This window comes from Myripristis murdjan, chromosome 10, assembly GCF_902150065.1.
Source record: "Myripristis murdjan chromosome 10, fMyrMur1.1, whole genome shotgun sequence".
In the NCBI taxonomy this organism is placed as follows: Eukaryota; Metazoa; Chordata; class Actinopteri; order Holocentriformes; family Holocentridae; genus Myripristis; species Myripristis murdjan.
In genome coordinates, this window is record NC_043989.1 from 17,426,264 (window position 1) to 17,444,675 (window position 18,412).

General features: G+C 40.2%; 1 protein-coding gene across 2 annotated transcripts in view; it reads right to left on the minus strand.

Moving 5' to 3' along the window:
- Positions 1–18,412, minus strand: part of sncb (synuclein, beta) — a 208,016-nt gene that overhangs the window by 70,365 nt on the left and 119,239 nt on the right. For both annotated transcript variants that reach the window (XM_030062167.1, XM_030062168.1), the window contains one exon: positions 2,978–3,175. In XM_030062167.1, coding sequence (XP_029918027.1) covers positions 2,978–3,087 — 110 coding nt within the window. In that variant the 5' untranslated portion in view covers positions 3,088–3,175. The remainder of the gene's footprint in view (positions 1–2,977; positions 3,176–18,412) is intronic.

The following is an 18,412-nucleotide window of genomic DNA, read 5'->3' on the forward strand; positions in this document are numbered from 1 at the left end:
CCTCACAGCTAACAATAACTAACACTGATATACCTTTCATTTCCATGCTCCATTTTGTGTTGATGGTGTATTTTTTATTATTCCTACGGATCACTGACCAAACATAGACACTGCGCTGACATAGAGACTTTGATGCAGTTTGATAGCAGAAAAGAATTCAGCTATCTGACACATCAGCTGCAAATGTCAGATTTCGGTGTCAGTCCCTCAAAATCAAAAGAGCAAAGGCTTCTTCTTGAGTCACCGTTTTGTACCAATGTTCAACGCGGGGAGGGATCCATTGTACCAAAGGCAGAGATACCAGCATCTCCGCTGACAGCATCCTCACTATTTCATAAAACAATGCAGCCACAAGTCATGTTTCATGTTGAGTGTAGGGCGCCACCATGATCACAGACGCTGGTGAGATGGTTTTATTTATAGCCTTATACGCTCAACTTTGACAGCAACAAGTTCACACCTGTTTTCTGAGGCCTGTCAAACGCCGTGCTGGGAAACACAGAAAATCATAAGCTGATGTAGAAGCAGACCAAGAAGGGAAAGCGGGTACAACAAAAAAGTAAGTCACAACACTTTATCACAAAAAAACTCCTGGGATGGACTGAGCATCGCAAATCGATGGCATCTGTGTAAGTGATATTTTACTTGAATATTTTATACAAGATGAATACATTTATTCATGCAGTTGCTGTTTGTTAGTTCAATATTTGTTCATGGATTAAGTAACATTAGTTAAGGCGGCAGTGTTAAATAATCAAGATGAAGTGTAATTAATTGAAAATCCACCATGTTAGTATGTATATGAATACCTACATTAAGGCCGCTGCACCATACTAAATGCTTTAGCCCAGTGAGGTTTCACTATGAGAGGCTTTGCTCTCTGAGAACTGGAATTGTAACAAAACTGGATGAGTGATTAAATGTTAAAGGCAGTATGGTAAGTACAATTCGCAAACTTAATGTTCTTGTTTGACCATATGATTAAAGAGGAAAAGGACGGGTGATATATACATTCTAAGGCACATTCCTCAGCTTCTTTTCTTTCCCTTTTTCAATTAAAGGAGACAGCTTTAATCTTTTCATTAGTGTCTCGGAGTAGGATTTACCAGCACAACCAAGAAAACCTAAACATCAATTAGAGAGTGTCTGTTGTGTGTCTCACTGTGCACGGACCTAAGTACTGCCTTATCAATTCATTTCACCATGGCAACTGCCCCTTTCTCTGGGGTGCTTGGCGTACTAATGCAATAAAAAGCTGTGGAAAAAAGTTGGACCTCAGATCCTCCCACTTAAGTGTTGAAAGGTTCCTCTAATTAACAGTCTTTTCATGATCAAAGTGAAACTGGATAGACACAGACAAAGTCTAGCCCTGGTACCATCACCAGAACGCATACTGTTTTGCAACCTATTCATTAACCCAAATCATCCAAATCATTGGGTCTTGTCTGTAGGGAATCAGCTGGAACGATAGACTGATGTTTTGTTTCCATTCTGTGCCCAGGGGGTGCAATGTGATAACAGCTCAAGGGAAACAAAATTAAAAGCAGCACAAAAAAAGTTCCAATATGATCCAAAACATACATTTGCAGTTTAATGTTGTTGCAAAATACCAGCTGATCGTTTATTTAGCTTTTTATCTATTATTAGTCGCACATAATGGATCAAATCAGTGGGGATGCACAACATGCTTACACAATGTCAACAAAGAATTATTTAGAGATGTGCATTGTGCTGGATGAAGCACTATTTCTTACAAAAGCAGATATTTTGCTGAATTATGGCAACTGTAACCTCAATACAGCGTTCTAGCCCTCATCTTCTTGCAAAATGTGCTCTTTGACATGTGAAAAAATACCTAGCCTTACAATTGTTATTACAAATTGATCTTTGACAGCGCGAAACCAACATGTCTCTGTGTGCAACCCAAAGTGCTTCTGAGATAAATGATGGGATGTTTGTGCACAACAGTTGAGAGCTCAAAGGATTTCTGCTCCTTCACCGTAGCCCCTGCCCACCTGCAGCACTCTGCATAGCTCGTTCCGGGAAAAGAGAGTTATCACAATGTCGGTCACTATGTCCAGATTCAAATGTACACTGGCAAATAAGTTCACCTCGGGGAGAGTTGCCTCGGGGAAAATTGCCTCGGGGAGAAGTGCACAGAGTTGTTATTCTTGTCTGTCTCCATTATTTGAGATTTAAAGCTGCTGTATCTTGTTTACAACATTGTCAAAAATACAACCGTAGCAGCGACTTTCCTCTGGAAAACGCTTGTGAAAAACAGTGTAAACAACACTTGAGTTTATCAGATCAGGCTCGGTGTTGCACGTACGCCTGTTTGAGTGATCAGACGCCAGCCGTGGATGGTTGCGATGAATGAAGTCTTTTGCATTGTTTGCCTTTGAGCAATAAAGTGCTATTGAGCCAGTTTGTTCTTCCCTTTTCTGGTAGCGACTTCCGAACAGAAGTGTAATTGAAGCTGAATTGTTTCACCCTGAAAGGATATTCTCAAAAGGCTTGAATGATATTACACATACCAGCAAACGAGACAGATGGGGCAGCCTGATGCTGTCAGAGGACTGTCTTGACATTTCATGACTGATAAATAAGAGGAACAACCTGAGAATTACCTTAGCCCCTATCAACCGTACATAGAATTACCACACATCCTTGTGGCCTGATAAAAGAGGCAGGACTGTCAACAGTAATGTGTGAGCGAGTGAGTTTCCTCTGGCGGATGCAGTGATCCTATGCCTCTGCCAAGCACGCCTCGCTCACATATTGTCTTGGCTTTGAAGGCGAGCTGTCATGCATGTTTGATCACAGGCAAAAACAGTCACTTAGAAGTCCCACAGTCTTGGCACACTCAGACAAGAAGTGCTCATTTTCTAGAGCAGTGATTTAAGATCTGTCTTATTAAAATGTTGATCCCATGCCATTGCTGCATTTGCATGGAATATTTTCTAATGACCAAACACACCTCCAGAAACAGGCCAAGGATGGAAGGACTCCTCCTCCAACGTCTGCTCTCTCCCTCTCTCCAGGCATTCCCAGGAGATCTGAAAGAGTAGGTCCTCTCCTCCCTCCCATATCCTCCACCCGGCCTCCCTAACATGTACTTGAAAGGCAAGCTGGAGCGGCACGGGGTCCTGGTGGCAAGCGTGGGGACATCCAAAGCCTGCAATGAGACACACAAATAGGTCGGTGACTTCTTAATTCTGTGAGGAGAGCTTTTGACCCAGATCAACCTAATGACATGTCAGTAAGTGGGACATGAACGAATGGAGGGGCATTACAATTTTGGCTAAGATAAAAAAGGAACAAAGTGTGTTTCTAGGGGAGGATTTCTTTTATCTGCCATATTGTGAGCTTGGATTCTAAGGTTGTGTCTGCTCTGAGCACATAAGCAGATATTGAGCATAAAGGTTTTTGACACCCCTGCCGGAAAAAATCGTGATGTAATGAAACATATCTTTATGGCTCAATAAGGGCTGCACCTTGATGGCACTTTGACTGCAAAATATCAAAACCCTGGCATAATTAGAAATTGAACGAGGGCCCAAACCAGAGATAGAGCCTTATAATTCTGTCAGTTTGGGTTTGATTTGGTAAGGTTCTATCTGACTGTTTAAAATTTCATGATTTAATGGTTAAATTAATTATCGAGTCACTTCTGAGGCACATTTGGAATGCGTTGAATCAAATTATTTTAATGTGGTGCAGTATTTTATGTGAATGAGTGTAGAAAGACACCATTATGTAAAATCCCATTTACTTAATATTTTTTCAGGCCTTTTGTAAAGAACTTTCTTTTTTTTAAATGCTGATTTAAATAAAAGGGGAAAAAAGTCTAATCAGTCCCATGCCCTTTAACAGCTTCACACAAATGGATCACAATATTGTCCAAAAAAAACAACAACTTTGAAATCTGATTTCATTATAACATTTAAAGCAATTTACATCCTCTGTGTCAATGCCTTGGTGTATTGAGCAAGTATAATCATTTTTCCCCACATCTTTCTGCTGTACTTGTTGTTCACTGTCTTTGTTCAATTCTTACATAATGGGGGGAAAAAATCGAGAGAGATGTACCTTCTTTTAAAGTCTTTGACAGTAAAATACAGGTGCACCTGTGTAAAAAGTCAATAAGAGCATACAAAAACACACATCTTATATAATTCCTCAAGGATGGATTGGACAGATTTTTCTGGGCCGTTTTTCATCCTTGATCCCCCAACCTGCATTGTCTCAGTCTGTCCCGTTGTCTCCCTGTTACTGCAAGTGGCTGCTGTTCTGTTGGTAATTAGCTGTCATGGTGACTATAGTTTATATATATCCATGTACTATGGATTCATGAATAAAGGGAACTAAGCTGTTAGAAATAACAATTTTTCTAGGCCAAATATCCTCACTGCTATCCTAGAAATAGTGCAGTGATGTTATTAACTTTGATCAAATTTACCATCTCTGGTTTGCACGCCATTATTTGCAAAAATACTGTTTCAGGCTGTATTAGCTAGCCTCCAGTAGGATGTGTTTGAAAAGCAGATTTTGATTGGTTCTCGTTGAAACAATGGGCATTTGTGATTGGATAAGAAATTAAACCTTATAGTACCAAGATGAAATGTACTTTACAGGATAAAACGTTGCCTTTTTTAATCCAAGGAGGGAATTAAAAAATATATATATATTACCACAACAGCATGAAGCCGTAAAGATTAAGATCATGTGGATGAGCTATTTTAGATATAAAACAAACAACACAAAAATGAAGAAACAGACAGCAGGAGCCTCACAGTTCCATGATATGACTTTTTCTGTGTGCCCTGCTGGCAGGTTTAACCTTGAACAAAAGGAGAGAAGAATGGCAAGGCAAGGCAGAGTTTAAAAAAAAAAAAAAAAAAAAAAAGAAAAGAAAGAAAGAAGGACAAAGAGGACAAAAAAGGAACACAAAACCTAAAAAAGGTGAAAAACTTCAGACACTGCAGTGTCAGTCGATGTTCTGCATGTGCTGAGCACTTTTACTGTGCTAGTTACAACAGCATATTTCTTTGGAGTTGTTCAGTGCTGCTTGGCAAACGGAGATGAACAGTGGAGTGTAATGTAATGCTGCCTGACTGACAGCAGTAATGGATCATAAATCCCAGGTTCAGGTGCTGTTTGATCATAAATCGCGCTCAGACTGCTGGCCCAAGTCAAATCCATCAGGCTGCGGTGCAACAGGGAGCACTGACTTGGAGAAGTGAGAAGAAAACCCATTTGAGCCCAGATAATGATTTGTCTTCAAAACATTTTCAGTGTACAAGGGAATATTAAACAAACACACTGTTCTTCCACTGATATTTATCTAGATTAAGAGAATACCACTGGTAGTTGTGGCTACAATGAATTTTCTTTCTTTTGTTTTTTTAATCTAGAAGTAAACTTGCGCTGTATGTGGAGTACTCTCTCAAAATAAAAATAGTCCCTACCACTATAATTTCAGTCTTTTTGATATATTTTTCATATCCGTCCAGATTCATGAGCCAGGGGGTCCAGTGAATCAGAATGTATCATCTGGTCTGTGGCAGAAGCCCAAGTAGTGGGAAGCGGTTGAAAGGTTCACTAATATGATGTTTTGCTGCTTGTTTCTTTTACTGCAAGGTCATCATAAAGATAAAAATAATCCCCCGTGACAAATTTGTTTTCAAAAGGTTTCACTCTCCTTCTCTATCATCTCTGAGAAATACTGCCCGATAGTGCTGACTCCAATAGAATGCTTTGATCGGGGCCTGATGAATTACCCTGTCTTTCCTGTAATTCAAATGCCTCCGCCACTTGTTTTGGGGAGGTACATAAGAGTGTGAAACGGTCCTTTGGGATTCTTATGGAAAAAAGGGCTGCCTTTGTTTCGAGACACATGTTGGGGGCATGTCAAATTTCTAATCTGATGACAACCTGCTCGCAAACACTTGGCAATGGAAAGTAATGGTGCAAACACAAATACACAGCCCACTGGTAGGAAAGGAAATTTATCAATACAACTGGCTGTTGCAGGCAGCGAAACATGTGCGCTGGCCAGTGTTCAAAATGAAATGAGAATTCGGTATGCTTCAACCATTGTTGCTAAATTTGTAAGGTGATGTAATTAAAGTGAGCATGCAAGATACGGAGCAGCAGAAATTATCCACTCAAAGAGATGTAATGACTTGTTGAACTACGTTCAGGCTCTAATGGAGTTCTGAACAATGTTTACATTTTTTTTTAAACTTAGTCTTACATTCTCCATAAATTTGAAAAGGGCAAAGCATGTAATGTAGACCTCCTCGGGAGTTGGTCATCATTAATACCACACTGTATGACTTGCTTCCTGGCAATTTGTTTCAGAGACAAGCTGGCTGATTTATACCAGATCCAGTTACAGAATGGCAAAGCAAGCCAATTATATGTCCGTAAGAGACACTGCTATATGTAATGAGCAACAATTCAGATAGTAGGCTAAAATAGATTTGTATGTTATCTGAGCACTAACAAGGCGTCACTATACTTCAGAGGGCCAATATATTCAGGAGAAGACAGTTAGCTGGCAAGTGTGTGTGTGTGTGGCTGGCTAATATGCTTTGTATGTCTTTGTTTCTAGTGTGTGTGTGTGTGTGTGTGTGTGTGTGTGTGTGTGTGTGTGTGTGTATGCATGCATACATCTTTGGCTGATGTGTATTGGTAATAAAAGAGTTTTGGCAAAAGAAGGTATCTAGTACTGATGAAAGACAAATGCAAAGCTCATTAAAATACTTAAAAGTCAGATGCATTTTTATTATTATTATTATCATTATTATTGTTATTCTTGCAATAATTATTATTTTTCATTCTTGTCTCACGATTCTTGCATTAATGGCAAAATCACGGTTTTTATCCAACCTTATGACTACAAAGGCCTGGCCTCTTTGCAATAAGTTTTTTTTTTAGAATAAATCGAGCGTCTCTTGCACACTGCTTAATGAAAGACAAGACAGATCTTAAAAGATGCTTTGATGCAAAAGTCAGGGACACAAGGTTCTGCTTTTTGTTGATCAATAGAATTTTGAAGGCACTTTGCCTTTAATGGCTGACTGAAATGGGCAAAGCATAACCTTTTATCAAACCACTTTGTACTGCTGTTTTATTGCAGCTGAAATGACAAACAATAACAGTATACTGTTCCTTAAAAATAAGGTACAAAAAGAAAACTTGTATACCATAAAGAAATCACACAGGCATACACTGCAACACAGAAATACAGTGGCAGTTTATTTGTGTGCTGGAACCATGTCCTAGATATAGCTGTTGATCAAAAACGAATACTTTCCAAACACGATGTGGCCCCCCAGGTATATTAGCGCATTTTCTTGCCACTAGTAAACATGGCACCTGTAATACAACAGTGCACTGGAACAGCTGCAGTAAGTAAATGCAATGCACAGTGACATATACACCTCTGTGCAGGTAACGCTCAACTCCTAATCCATATTGACTTTTGCTTAGGTAAGCTTGGCTCCACTTTGAAGAACAAACAACTAAAACAGGAGCGGCACACTTGTATGGCAGGCGAACACCGACGTCTTGCAGAGTGATGGCAGCTTTGCCATGTAGACATATTGCAAAGGCAGGCATTTTGAACAGGGCATTGTATCGAGGCAAATGCTTTTCAATCTCCTGAGTATGGACCAAATAGGCCTCTTTTGAATTTGCCACATCTCAATAAATGAAACCTTTCACTTATATTTGAGGTTGACTAAAAATGCATACATCTTAAATAATTTGAATGCTATATGAATGATATATTAGTATGCATCCGATGTGTCTCATAGGACTAGAGGTCAACCGATATGGGTTTCTCAAAGGACAATGCCAATATTTAAGAGCAGGGCTGATCTATAGTGCAGTTATTTATTTATTTGTTTGTTTGTTTATTTGGCCTAAATAAGCCTTTATTTAACATGTTATTGTGAGAATTGTCTCTGTTTGCTTAAGTAGATATGGACCCTGACGGCAGCGCATTTATTTTAAAGGAAAAAAAAAAAAAAGCTTATGAATGAAAAATAAATAAAGTTTCAGTGCACTTTACAACATCGACCTCATGAGCGCAGACATCGACCAATGTTGATTATCTCAAAATGCCAGATGACGACACCCGGATAGCACTTGTTGGTACTGGGCTCAGTTTAGTCATTATTTACAGGTACGGGAAACTAAGGTCAGAAGAAATGGTGTATCACTCAATCTATAGAGTATGCCCACATAGAATGCTGCCTTACAATCTTTTTGCACAGATAACTATTATTGGAATAGTTATTGGAAATGGCAATGCATGAACATCCACTCTGCAGTACATAGTTTCCACACAGGATATTGTATTTGTATGTGACATTATTGGTGTTTAGCTGTTGCTTTATGTCTGTTGATGGATGCATATTGGCTGTTGCAAGGACTGAATCTATGACCTTTCAGTTCCAAGATCATTTCTCTAACTATTAGGCCTCAATGCCGCCGCAATATCCATAAAACTTGATCAAGGAATTTCTGGCTCAGTGAACTAGCAATCGAAGAGAACGGGACCACCAGGTTAGCCGAGCAACATTATCACAAGACCCCTCCTGAACATATGGTGCTGTCAATAACGTGTTTCAGTGGACTTGACAACATACTTATGTGGCACTTATCGCAGAGAACATCACGACAAGAGGAGATAACAGACTACAGTTCTGTCCTCATTTTCCAGTCCATTTTTCATTCCCCTCTCCCTCTGCCTTCTTCACTCTCTCCTTCCCACCAGCACTCAGTGGTGGATTGTTGAATTTCCCCTCCTCTAGCTATCATCGTCTATGAGTTGGCAGAATTTTTCACACAGCTTTTGGCCTGAGATCAGTGAAGCACCTTGGGCACGGAACAAAATATAGAACCGGGACGCGGAGACAGACACAGCCTCCCGCAGCAATCTCCTCCCAAGCAATTTTGATAGCTGGGGTGGCAGTGTGGGTTATTCCCTCTGTAATATACTGTGAGGCCCTAAGCTTGTTCCCTGCACAGTAGAGAGCACTCGCTTCCCTCTGCATGACTCTCTGTTGACAGTCAGACAAACAGACATCCAATCTCCGGTTTGGATGATTACGCTGCTATTGACCGTGACCTTATCATTCATATGTAATCTGTGCAGCAAGAACTCACACACCTTTTTATGGTTGTAAGAAAAGGAGGGGCCAGCCTCATTTTAGTGTCAACAAGGGCAGAACAGAAACTTTTCTAGACTGACGATCACTTTGCTTTGACAGCTGACGCCGTAAGAAAGAAAACAAAATCTGGATCAACGTGGGTTTGGGCTCAGATTTACTCCCATCGCTGACTTTCTATGAAATATGAGTTGACAATAAGAGAAGCTTAGCTTTCACTTTCATTAAACCCCTTCAGCATCCATCTATGCCACCTCTGATGCCTGTGGTGAGGGCAAGTATTGATGGCTTATGCGCTTTGATCATTTTAATGTAGGACAAACACGGCTACTTGATGTGTTATTTAAGCTCTATCAATAGCTCCTGTAAGGTATTCACAGCAGCATGCAAGCAGAATCCCTCCTGTGATGCTCTGCGGATAAGAGAATTAATCCATGTCACACTAATGAGAGAAAGGAGGGGTTATAATTTACATTAGCACATCTTCCATTGTCAACTAACACAATTACCAATAATCTGTGATACAGCTGCAAAAAGTGGAGCTGCTCGGGAACTGGCACTGTCACAGGCACTGAGTGGGAATGAGTTACATGGAAGAGTGTTATTGTTTCAAAAAGAGGTTTTAAACACTGTGCAGTTAAATGCAAATGAATGCCTTTGAAGTGCAGCGATCTTGGATATCAATATCTATATATATATATATATATATATATTTTTTTTTTTTTTTTTTTTTTTTTTTTTTTTTTTTTTTTCATGAATAAAACTGTAAGCAGCAGAGGTGTATAAAGAGTAAAAAAGATATAAAAAACTTCGAAGGTTCCTTTGTTAGGGGCCAGAAACAACAACATCTAGTCTTCTGAACTGTTCAGACAGAGCTAAGGGAAGAGTCCGTCTGTAGTGTCAGTCTTTTTTTTTTTTTTTTTTTGCATTAAAGAGCATATTTTTGTTATTGAAGTTGAACCTCTATCAGGGATGTGCAGGCAATTACACCAAATGCTACCATGCATAAAATCCCAGCTGGTTGTTATTGATAAATTTCCAAACACCTCCAAAGACTTTTCAAATTACCTCCTTCCCTTATTAAAACTTTACTCATGCATTTTATTTTTTTTCTTCATCCTTTTTCCAAGGGTATGTGCGCGCGTGTTTGTGTGATAGTGCAGAAGCAAGCATGAAAATATGCGCGAGAGAAAGTGAGAGAGTGGCAAAATGAGAGAAAGATAAAGAGAAAAGGAGAGAGAGTGAGAAAGAAAGAGAAAGAAAGAGTTGGGAAACCTGCGACTTTATGTAGGACTGGAATGCTGGACATAGGAACAAAACAGCACCCATTTATCTCTTCCTAGTGTACCGATGGACACGGCTTCATTAGTGGGAACCTAGTAAGCCAAATGTATTTCGAGCCATTTATGTATTCAAGCAGCATACATCTGAATTAACACAAGCCATTTCTCTTCACATGGCTGAATGAGATTCCCATTTAAAACGATCTGAAGGTCATGTAAAACGCCATATTCCAAGGGTAGGCGAATCCTACCCTTCCTTTTCCCTAAATATTCCCTTGCTTCCCTGTCATCTGTCGAGTGCCGATTTGCTCATTTGAGATGATGTCTTAATTGCGCTGAGTGAAGATAAATTGATTGCAAAAATGCAAATTAATAAGTAAGAATAGTCGTTAAGTTATTTATTTCCTCGGGAGCAAAATGCCCTTCAGCATGTGAGGTGTTTAGACCTTCCAAATCGAGAATGGCACTTAACATGGCATGCCTTTTGTACTCCAAATGTATTAAAAACAATTCAATTAGCAGACAATGACAACATCTCCCCCTGTAATCAAATAACACATTCAGGGCTGGAGAGATGCTTTTACTGTCACTTTCAACTCCTATTTCAATAAACCATTTATCTACCGGTCCATGGGACAGATTTGTCTTTTCTCTCACCAGACACTGAAATCCTTTGGTTTTAAAGTGTGTTTCTCTGGGAGCTCTGCTGTAAGCAAACAACTGATTGACCACTCTGCTAGGCTGCCCCTGTTTGGTTTGACAACCTCTGTAGAATAGTCAGGTAGATAGACCACCACGTTTGTTGTCTTTGCTCTTGAACCCATTCTGCCCTCCAACCTAAGTCCACTAGATAAGAGCATCCCGCCTGTGAACACATTTAAATGTAAATGTGGCCCCATGTGGAGGCCTTCATGAATACAGACACAGCTCTAACTCCAACAAGCCTTTATTACAGTGTAATTAATCATCTCATTGGGCTAGAGATTAATAGCGAGGGAAAATTAAATGCATCTTTGAACACTCTGGAGAGATTGATTTTGTAAGCCTCAGAAAAATAATGAAAGGTGCAATATGATTAAAATGAATTGCACTCCATGTTGTTCAGCCCTCAAATATTTACACGGCATAAATATTTATCAGTAGAGTGTTAAGAGATACAGAATACTTGCCATCAAGGCTTCTTTAAAGAGGAGCACATTTCACCCTGATGGATGTGAACTTACGTCCTGACAGCGTAATAATGACACGTGTTTCGATGTCAGCGCACTCCGTCGATGCCTGGAAACACTACATAAAACAGCAGCCCCTTTTTAGCCGTTACTACATGTGACAAAAGCTGTTCTCACAAGGCACTGGTGGTCATGAATTACATATTCCCCTCATGCTACCTTCAATCCAATCCTTTGAGACAGAAAAACATAAACGCCAAGCTATAAAGTAAATGCACGGTAAGACCTCTCACCCCTGCAGCATATAGGCCACTGGGGGCCACGACAACACACACAGGGACAGAGGGAAGTAATTCTGGTGCCATGTAGCAACACAAGGAGGCAGGCTGCCACCTCTGACTGGTCTCTGAGCTGCAGAGGTACACACGGCTGGATTATGATTAGTATGCATTGGCAGTCTTGAGTCATGGTGGGGCACGGTGTCTATCCTGACAAAGCACAGGTGGAAGAGTTTGCTAACAAAAAGGCAGGTCTCCTTTGATGCTATAACACTCTGTCTGTCAGCCAAACAATATGTCACTTGCTCCTTTATTCTTTTTTCCCCCTCTTGTGTTCTCTGATTTTCTTGTTGTCAGGATGCCAGGGGAGGGGGTTGGTGATCCTTGAATAGGATGTTTAAGAAGTGCAGACGTGCTCTGTGGAACAGCAAGCTCTAACAAATGAACATGAGTAACTTTTTTAATCCTTAATTTACAAGGTTGGTTTAAGAAGAACATATTCTTACTCACAGCAACAGCACAGAGGGATCAGAAGCAGTGGGGAGGCAGTGGTACACATCCTTACACCGTACCTAGAGGCAATAATGGATTACTTACAAATGGCTAGACACCTATGGCTGCAATCACAGAACTGCATTTTTAGCTGTAATGATGATGATGATGATTATGACTCTTAGTATTATAGATAGTACTGCAACCACCACTAAGGCTGTTGTAATACTGCAAACGGTATTCTTGGCCTTAGCCCATATTTTTAACTGCCATTCCTCCTGCCTGCCTCAAGGCAATATTTTTATATTAGAGAACTGCTCTGATTCATGTTTGACCTCCCAGCCACACCAGCACTTTTGAATTCAGCACTGGTGGAATAACACTGTAAATGCCGCTGCTGCTGGTTTAAAATGCTGGAGGTCTGTAAAAGTGAGCATTGAATCTAAATTAATAAAATGTTCAATTACATGTGACATAAACAGCATAGAGACAGGCTGCAATGTGACTGACAGTTGCCTCAATGCCTCAGCGGAGCTGAATGTGACATTGGAACAGTGTAGTTTTCTCTGTGAACATACTCCTCTACCCCAGATTGTTGAAAGCCTGGCAGATTTTCCACCTTGTCGGTATTTTCCCCCATATTTTCTTTCCTCAGCGTGCCTGATTTTCATAACTTACAGTGTTTGAACCCAGACATTGTGCGAGTTAGTGTTCAATAATATTTCCAGGCTTAGAAATGCATTTAAGATATCGAGCTTGAATCTATCAGAGTAAACGAAATCACTTATTTCAGAAAATATAATCTTTTTGTGGGTCTTTTTACTTTTTACTTTGGTGGGTCAACTACAAGTCAGCATCAAGGAATGACAGTAACTATATGTTTCACCTTGCTTTCATCATCCCCAAAATGTATGCGATGTATAAAATCTGTATTAGCTGTGATGACTCACAAGAGACTGCTTGCCTGCAACAAACACAGACACCAGATTGCATGTCTCATCAATGGTGCACTCCATTTAACATGAGCTGACAGACAGATTGCAATTTGTTTTACACACAGCCTTTATGACAGCGCCCTTTACCATCCAGTAAACATAATAACATGCAGGTACTTAGTGTAGAGTTTTTTGCTGAACACATTTCCCTTTTGACCTTGAAACAAGGTATAATACACACTCGCAAAAACATCCAATTAAACATCTGTGTGTGTCCTTGCACACATGATCAAACTTATAGCTGTTGACGTTCTGTTGCTGAATTTGCCTGCTTGGCGGTGATTACATTGCTACAATGATTGCATGACCCGTTAGATTTAAAGGACACAACAAGGATCCATTTTTGCAATAACGCTGGTTGTACTGTACAATGCCGTGCATGACTGTTCTACTAGCTGTGTTTTCTTAAGGTCTCTGTAGCCCCCAGGCAGCCGCTACTCTTCTATACCCTCCGAGTCCGCTGTTAGTTTATGTGAAGGGATGACATCTTGAGGCACACACCTGCTGGGTATTGCTCCATGTAATATTTTTCTAACTATAAAGACAATCCTATGTTGTCAAGTTACATCAAGCTGGATGACTTCAGACCCGTGTGCCTGCTGTGCGTGGACTCCAGAGTACAACTTACCCTTATCCCATTGCAAAAGTGTTGTGTTGCATTGTCAGGTCACATTACGGTGGACATACGCAGTCATACATTAGTTACAAAGGGGGGGCTGCAGCATCTTGTGGAGCCGCTGCTGTTCTCTGAGCAAGTGTGACCTGTCATGGGTAAACATCAAGGGCAGCTACAGAGAATCCTCGAAGTGGTAACTTATTGTTTTACGTTGTTCCCTCCCATTCCAGAGATTTGTCAGCAGCCAAATGGCATCTTACAAGTGGAAAAAATACATTAAATATATATAGAAATTTTAAAATGCACAAGATCACAGTTTTAGATTTTCAGTTTCAGGTTTTTGCTGTCCCTGGGCTGCACATCTATTGCATTACCCAGTGACTTTTACCCTTTTACTGATCCAATTGCTTGTTTATACAGTTTATTGCCTTCATGTTAGGTCTTTTTTTCTCAGCAGCTATGGTGACATGAAATAGCAGGTTAAGCACAGGTGTTATTAATGACCTTAATTAACATTCCATTTAGGCGCACTGGAAAGGCTCTGGTATACTTCAATGGAAGAGAACCTAATTAATGTCACTGGCAACACCTGCGTTTACCCTGACATTTCATCTTAAAAAGGTCTATAGTAAAAAAAATAATTTCTGAATTTTCAGACACATGGATACCTTTCTCCATGACACAGGCTGAACGCAGTCCAACATGCCTATCTCACCTTTGAATCGAACCAATGTGAACTATTTAATCTCAGCATAATCACTTGAATTCTTTTTTAATGACTGCTGCCAAATTCTACCTGAAATTCTATCAAACCACTAGAAAAAATGATGTGCAACAAACTGAATTAATTAAAAAAAAAAAAAAAAAAAAAAGTCAGACAAGATACCTTAAACCTTTGAAAGTTGCTGTAAGACACCCATTGAGTGTAAGTGGAGGCCTCTTCATTTACTAGCTTTGATATTGCCCTGGCAAGACGGCAGTGAATACCTTGCTCCTCTGATTGTGGATTCAGTAATGCTCCTGGGACACTGGCCTCCTCTGAAGCTGCTTCCTTCTGAAGAGTCCCAGGGGTAACCTCCTCCGATGATAAAAGAGAAGCTACCCTCGAGTAGACAGATGTCCCATTGACTTTCAGCTCTGGGAATTGTTAGATAGCTCTCCTCCATTTAAGAACACATACATGGATCAAAAGATATTCAGAAATGGGTTGGTTTCTTTAGCTTCACTTTGATGGCAAGTTGCGGCGTATGTAGGAGAGTGAAGCTTAACAAACTATTAATCCTGTATTTTGAGGACAAAAAAGGATCACAACAAGCAGAGAAAAACACCTTCAGGTTTTTCTCGTTTGAGTGGTAGAGAGACATCAGCCTGTGCCAAATAGCATGACTGCTGAGCAGTGCATGTTTCTGACTCAGCGAACTGTAGGTACCTTAGGAAATATATGGAAATCAGATCTCAATGTAAATCTTGAAAGGAAATTTGATATCATAACCAAATGTCAGGGTACAAGATGCTGAAAGGGGCAAGTAGTGTACTTTTAGTTCATAAGAAAAGTTAAATCCCATCTTTTACCTGGAGTGAGGCTGTTACTGTGGGCAGGCTGAAATCTCCCTCTCTTTTCTGTTCTGGCCATATGAGATAAAGACTCCAAAGTCAATCTGCTCACCAGTGATCACTGACTCAAAGCCACTCTTATCCTCACTCAACTGACCAGGAATCAAAACCAGGAAGTCCACTCGTCCAAGCCCACAAAAAAGAGAATGTACATCACTAAGCTAAAAGCTTAACCTGAGCTCAAGCAGTGTTATAACTTGGCGCTGCAAAGGTTACATTTTCACATCAAGAAGTAGAACTGTGCAGTATACTGGTTTTATATCTGGGATTTTGGATACTGTAATGTCGTGATACAGCATAACTATTGCCTTTTCCTGATTTGAAAAAACAGTAAAGGGATGCAATTTTCTGAACACACTAGTCTGTTCTATCTGCTCACCACCACCATCATCATCATATCCACATTACTAATGATTTTTTATTTAAACAAATCTCACACTTTGTGAAATATTTTGTGAAAGTACAAATAGCCATATTTCATTTAGTCCATATCACCCAGCCATGTCAAAAATGGATGAAATCCAGCGTGCTCTTTACATCTGATGATAGCAAATTGTTTTGGAGCAAAATGTAGTGCACTAAAAACAGGTGTAATTTTGTTTCTACCTATATTGGTACATGAAAAAATATAAGAAAAAAAAATAAAAACAATATAAGATTGTCAATAGGTTAATATCCTGTACGTGCAGTTTCTTTCCAAGTGTAAGTGAATACTTGGTTAGGTTTGTGTTTGGGCAGACTCAGCCAGTGGGCGGAAGCAGGGCTCTAGAGGTCCTTTTCTTGCCTGAAGAAAGATGACCCTGTTCTCCTGAGTGAACTGCCGGAGGGTGAACTATACAGTTACGTAGACTATACGCTGTTGCTATTGTCCATTTAGCACAGCTCTGCATTGACCCACACCCACTGAATCTGTCCAGTCCATCATGCTCTATACTGAATGATTTATTAAAAAGAATAATAGATTGTTCATCAAACACTGGGTGTCAGTTTGTGTGTTTAATCACTGGAGTGAAAGCCATGCTCAATCATGGGCCGTTCCTTAACCTCTCGCCTCTAAATTGAGGCAGGCTCTTGTTTTTGCTGACACATGGAAGGTCACAGTGAGACAAATAGTTGTTGACGGGAAACGGGTTCATAAACTATGCAACTTTGACACTTCTCTGCTATGTGTGTATCAGACTTGCAACTTGGTCTGAGCACGTTAGCCCGCGAAATTGCTTTTGTCAAACATTTTGTCCCAACTTGTTATTAACAGCATGTTCATGTCAGCTCCGCTACCAATGAGACACACAGTTCAGATAAACTAAGCACTCACATGGATATTTAACACTGCCATGATTATCTAAACTTGCAGCGTACAGCAGAGAATGCAAAACACAAAAGTAGTGGACTAGGACCATTCATTCATGCACGCATTATGTACAACTTTAACATATGATCCTGAAATAACTACTTCCTGTGATCTAATGAGTCAACACTCACAATTATTGGCACGCAAAGTGATGAACACTCCACTCAACAAAATCATATTAAAACTCCCAGTAAATTGTGCCATGCATTGTTCAGAAATGTAGTTGTAATTAAACTCGGGCAGCATGCAGGCACACCAAAGGCATGTGGTATCCATATGAGATAATGAGGATACAGATGCTCCAGGCTAAGATACTGCCATGCTAATTAGTACCTTGGCTCTTCTATCTCATGCTGTTTAAGTGTGTCAAGAGGTTCTCAAGGTGGTTCTCTTGTTTATAGCCTGTTTTGTTTTTATCCTATAGAATGAATAGAGTAATGTTTTCCTCATCAAAAGGTTCTCCTCAAAAGAAAAGAGGAGAATGAGACAGATAGGTGGAATCCACAGGTAATCTGGCGGTACAATAAATCAAATCAACTCTCTTTTGAAGATCAAATGTTCAAAGTTTTTCTTCCTTCCTTTGGCAGCTTCTCCCAAACCAAAAGCATCATGGAGTCTGTAATTTCTGTGGCAATTCCTATTGCCTACATATTTTGTTAGTCTATATGCTTTTTCGCATTCAAAAGAACATTAATAGAATTCACCGGTTACACAACTTCCTCATAAATGCTTATTTGTTAAGAAGTCACTAAAATTAGAATGCAGGTACCACAGGGTCCAGAAACGTGCACCTGACTCATTTGCAGAAAAATGTGCTTACATGTACAGTTAGCTATATTGTTGTATACATAGCAAGCAAGCAAAAAAAGCAACTTCTGCATAGATTAGTTCACAGCAAAGGTATAGACAGCACAGACGCCTTGCTTTAGCACTCTGCTGCCTAGCTGAGGCTGGAGCCATTGGAGCGTTGTACTGTCTGATAGCTGGTGGCACAAATGAGCAGCTAATAAATTCTGTGTTGCACCTTGGAGTGCAAAGGCTGAACTTACAGTCCTCATCTTTCCTTCTAATACTGTATCCAGGCGGCCCAGGCTAAGCTCATCAACAGAGTCAGCCATTTTCACCAGTTTGTTTATCCTGCCTGCATCCCCTGCCTTGATGCTGGTTTCCCCAGCAAATCATCACAAGGAACAGCACACAAGTTGCTACTGATAAATAAAACATGTACACTAATCTGTTGCATAAAGTAAAAGCCTCTTCAGGAAGAGCAGTCCACTCTGCCCTCTCTTGCACAGTGCCTCTGTACTGTCAGGCCAGTTTGTAGCTGATGTGCACCACATGTCGCGGGATGGTTCACTCTGGATGGTGACAGATGAAGGGGTAACGGCTGCTTGCTCCCTCTTATGGTTTCCAAAGCTCACAATCAGAGTTC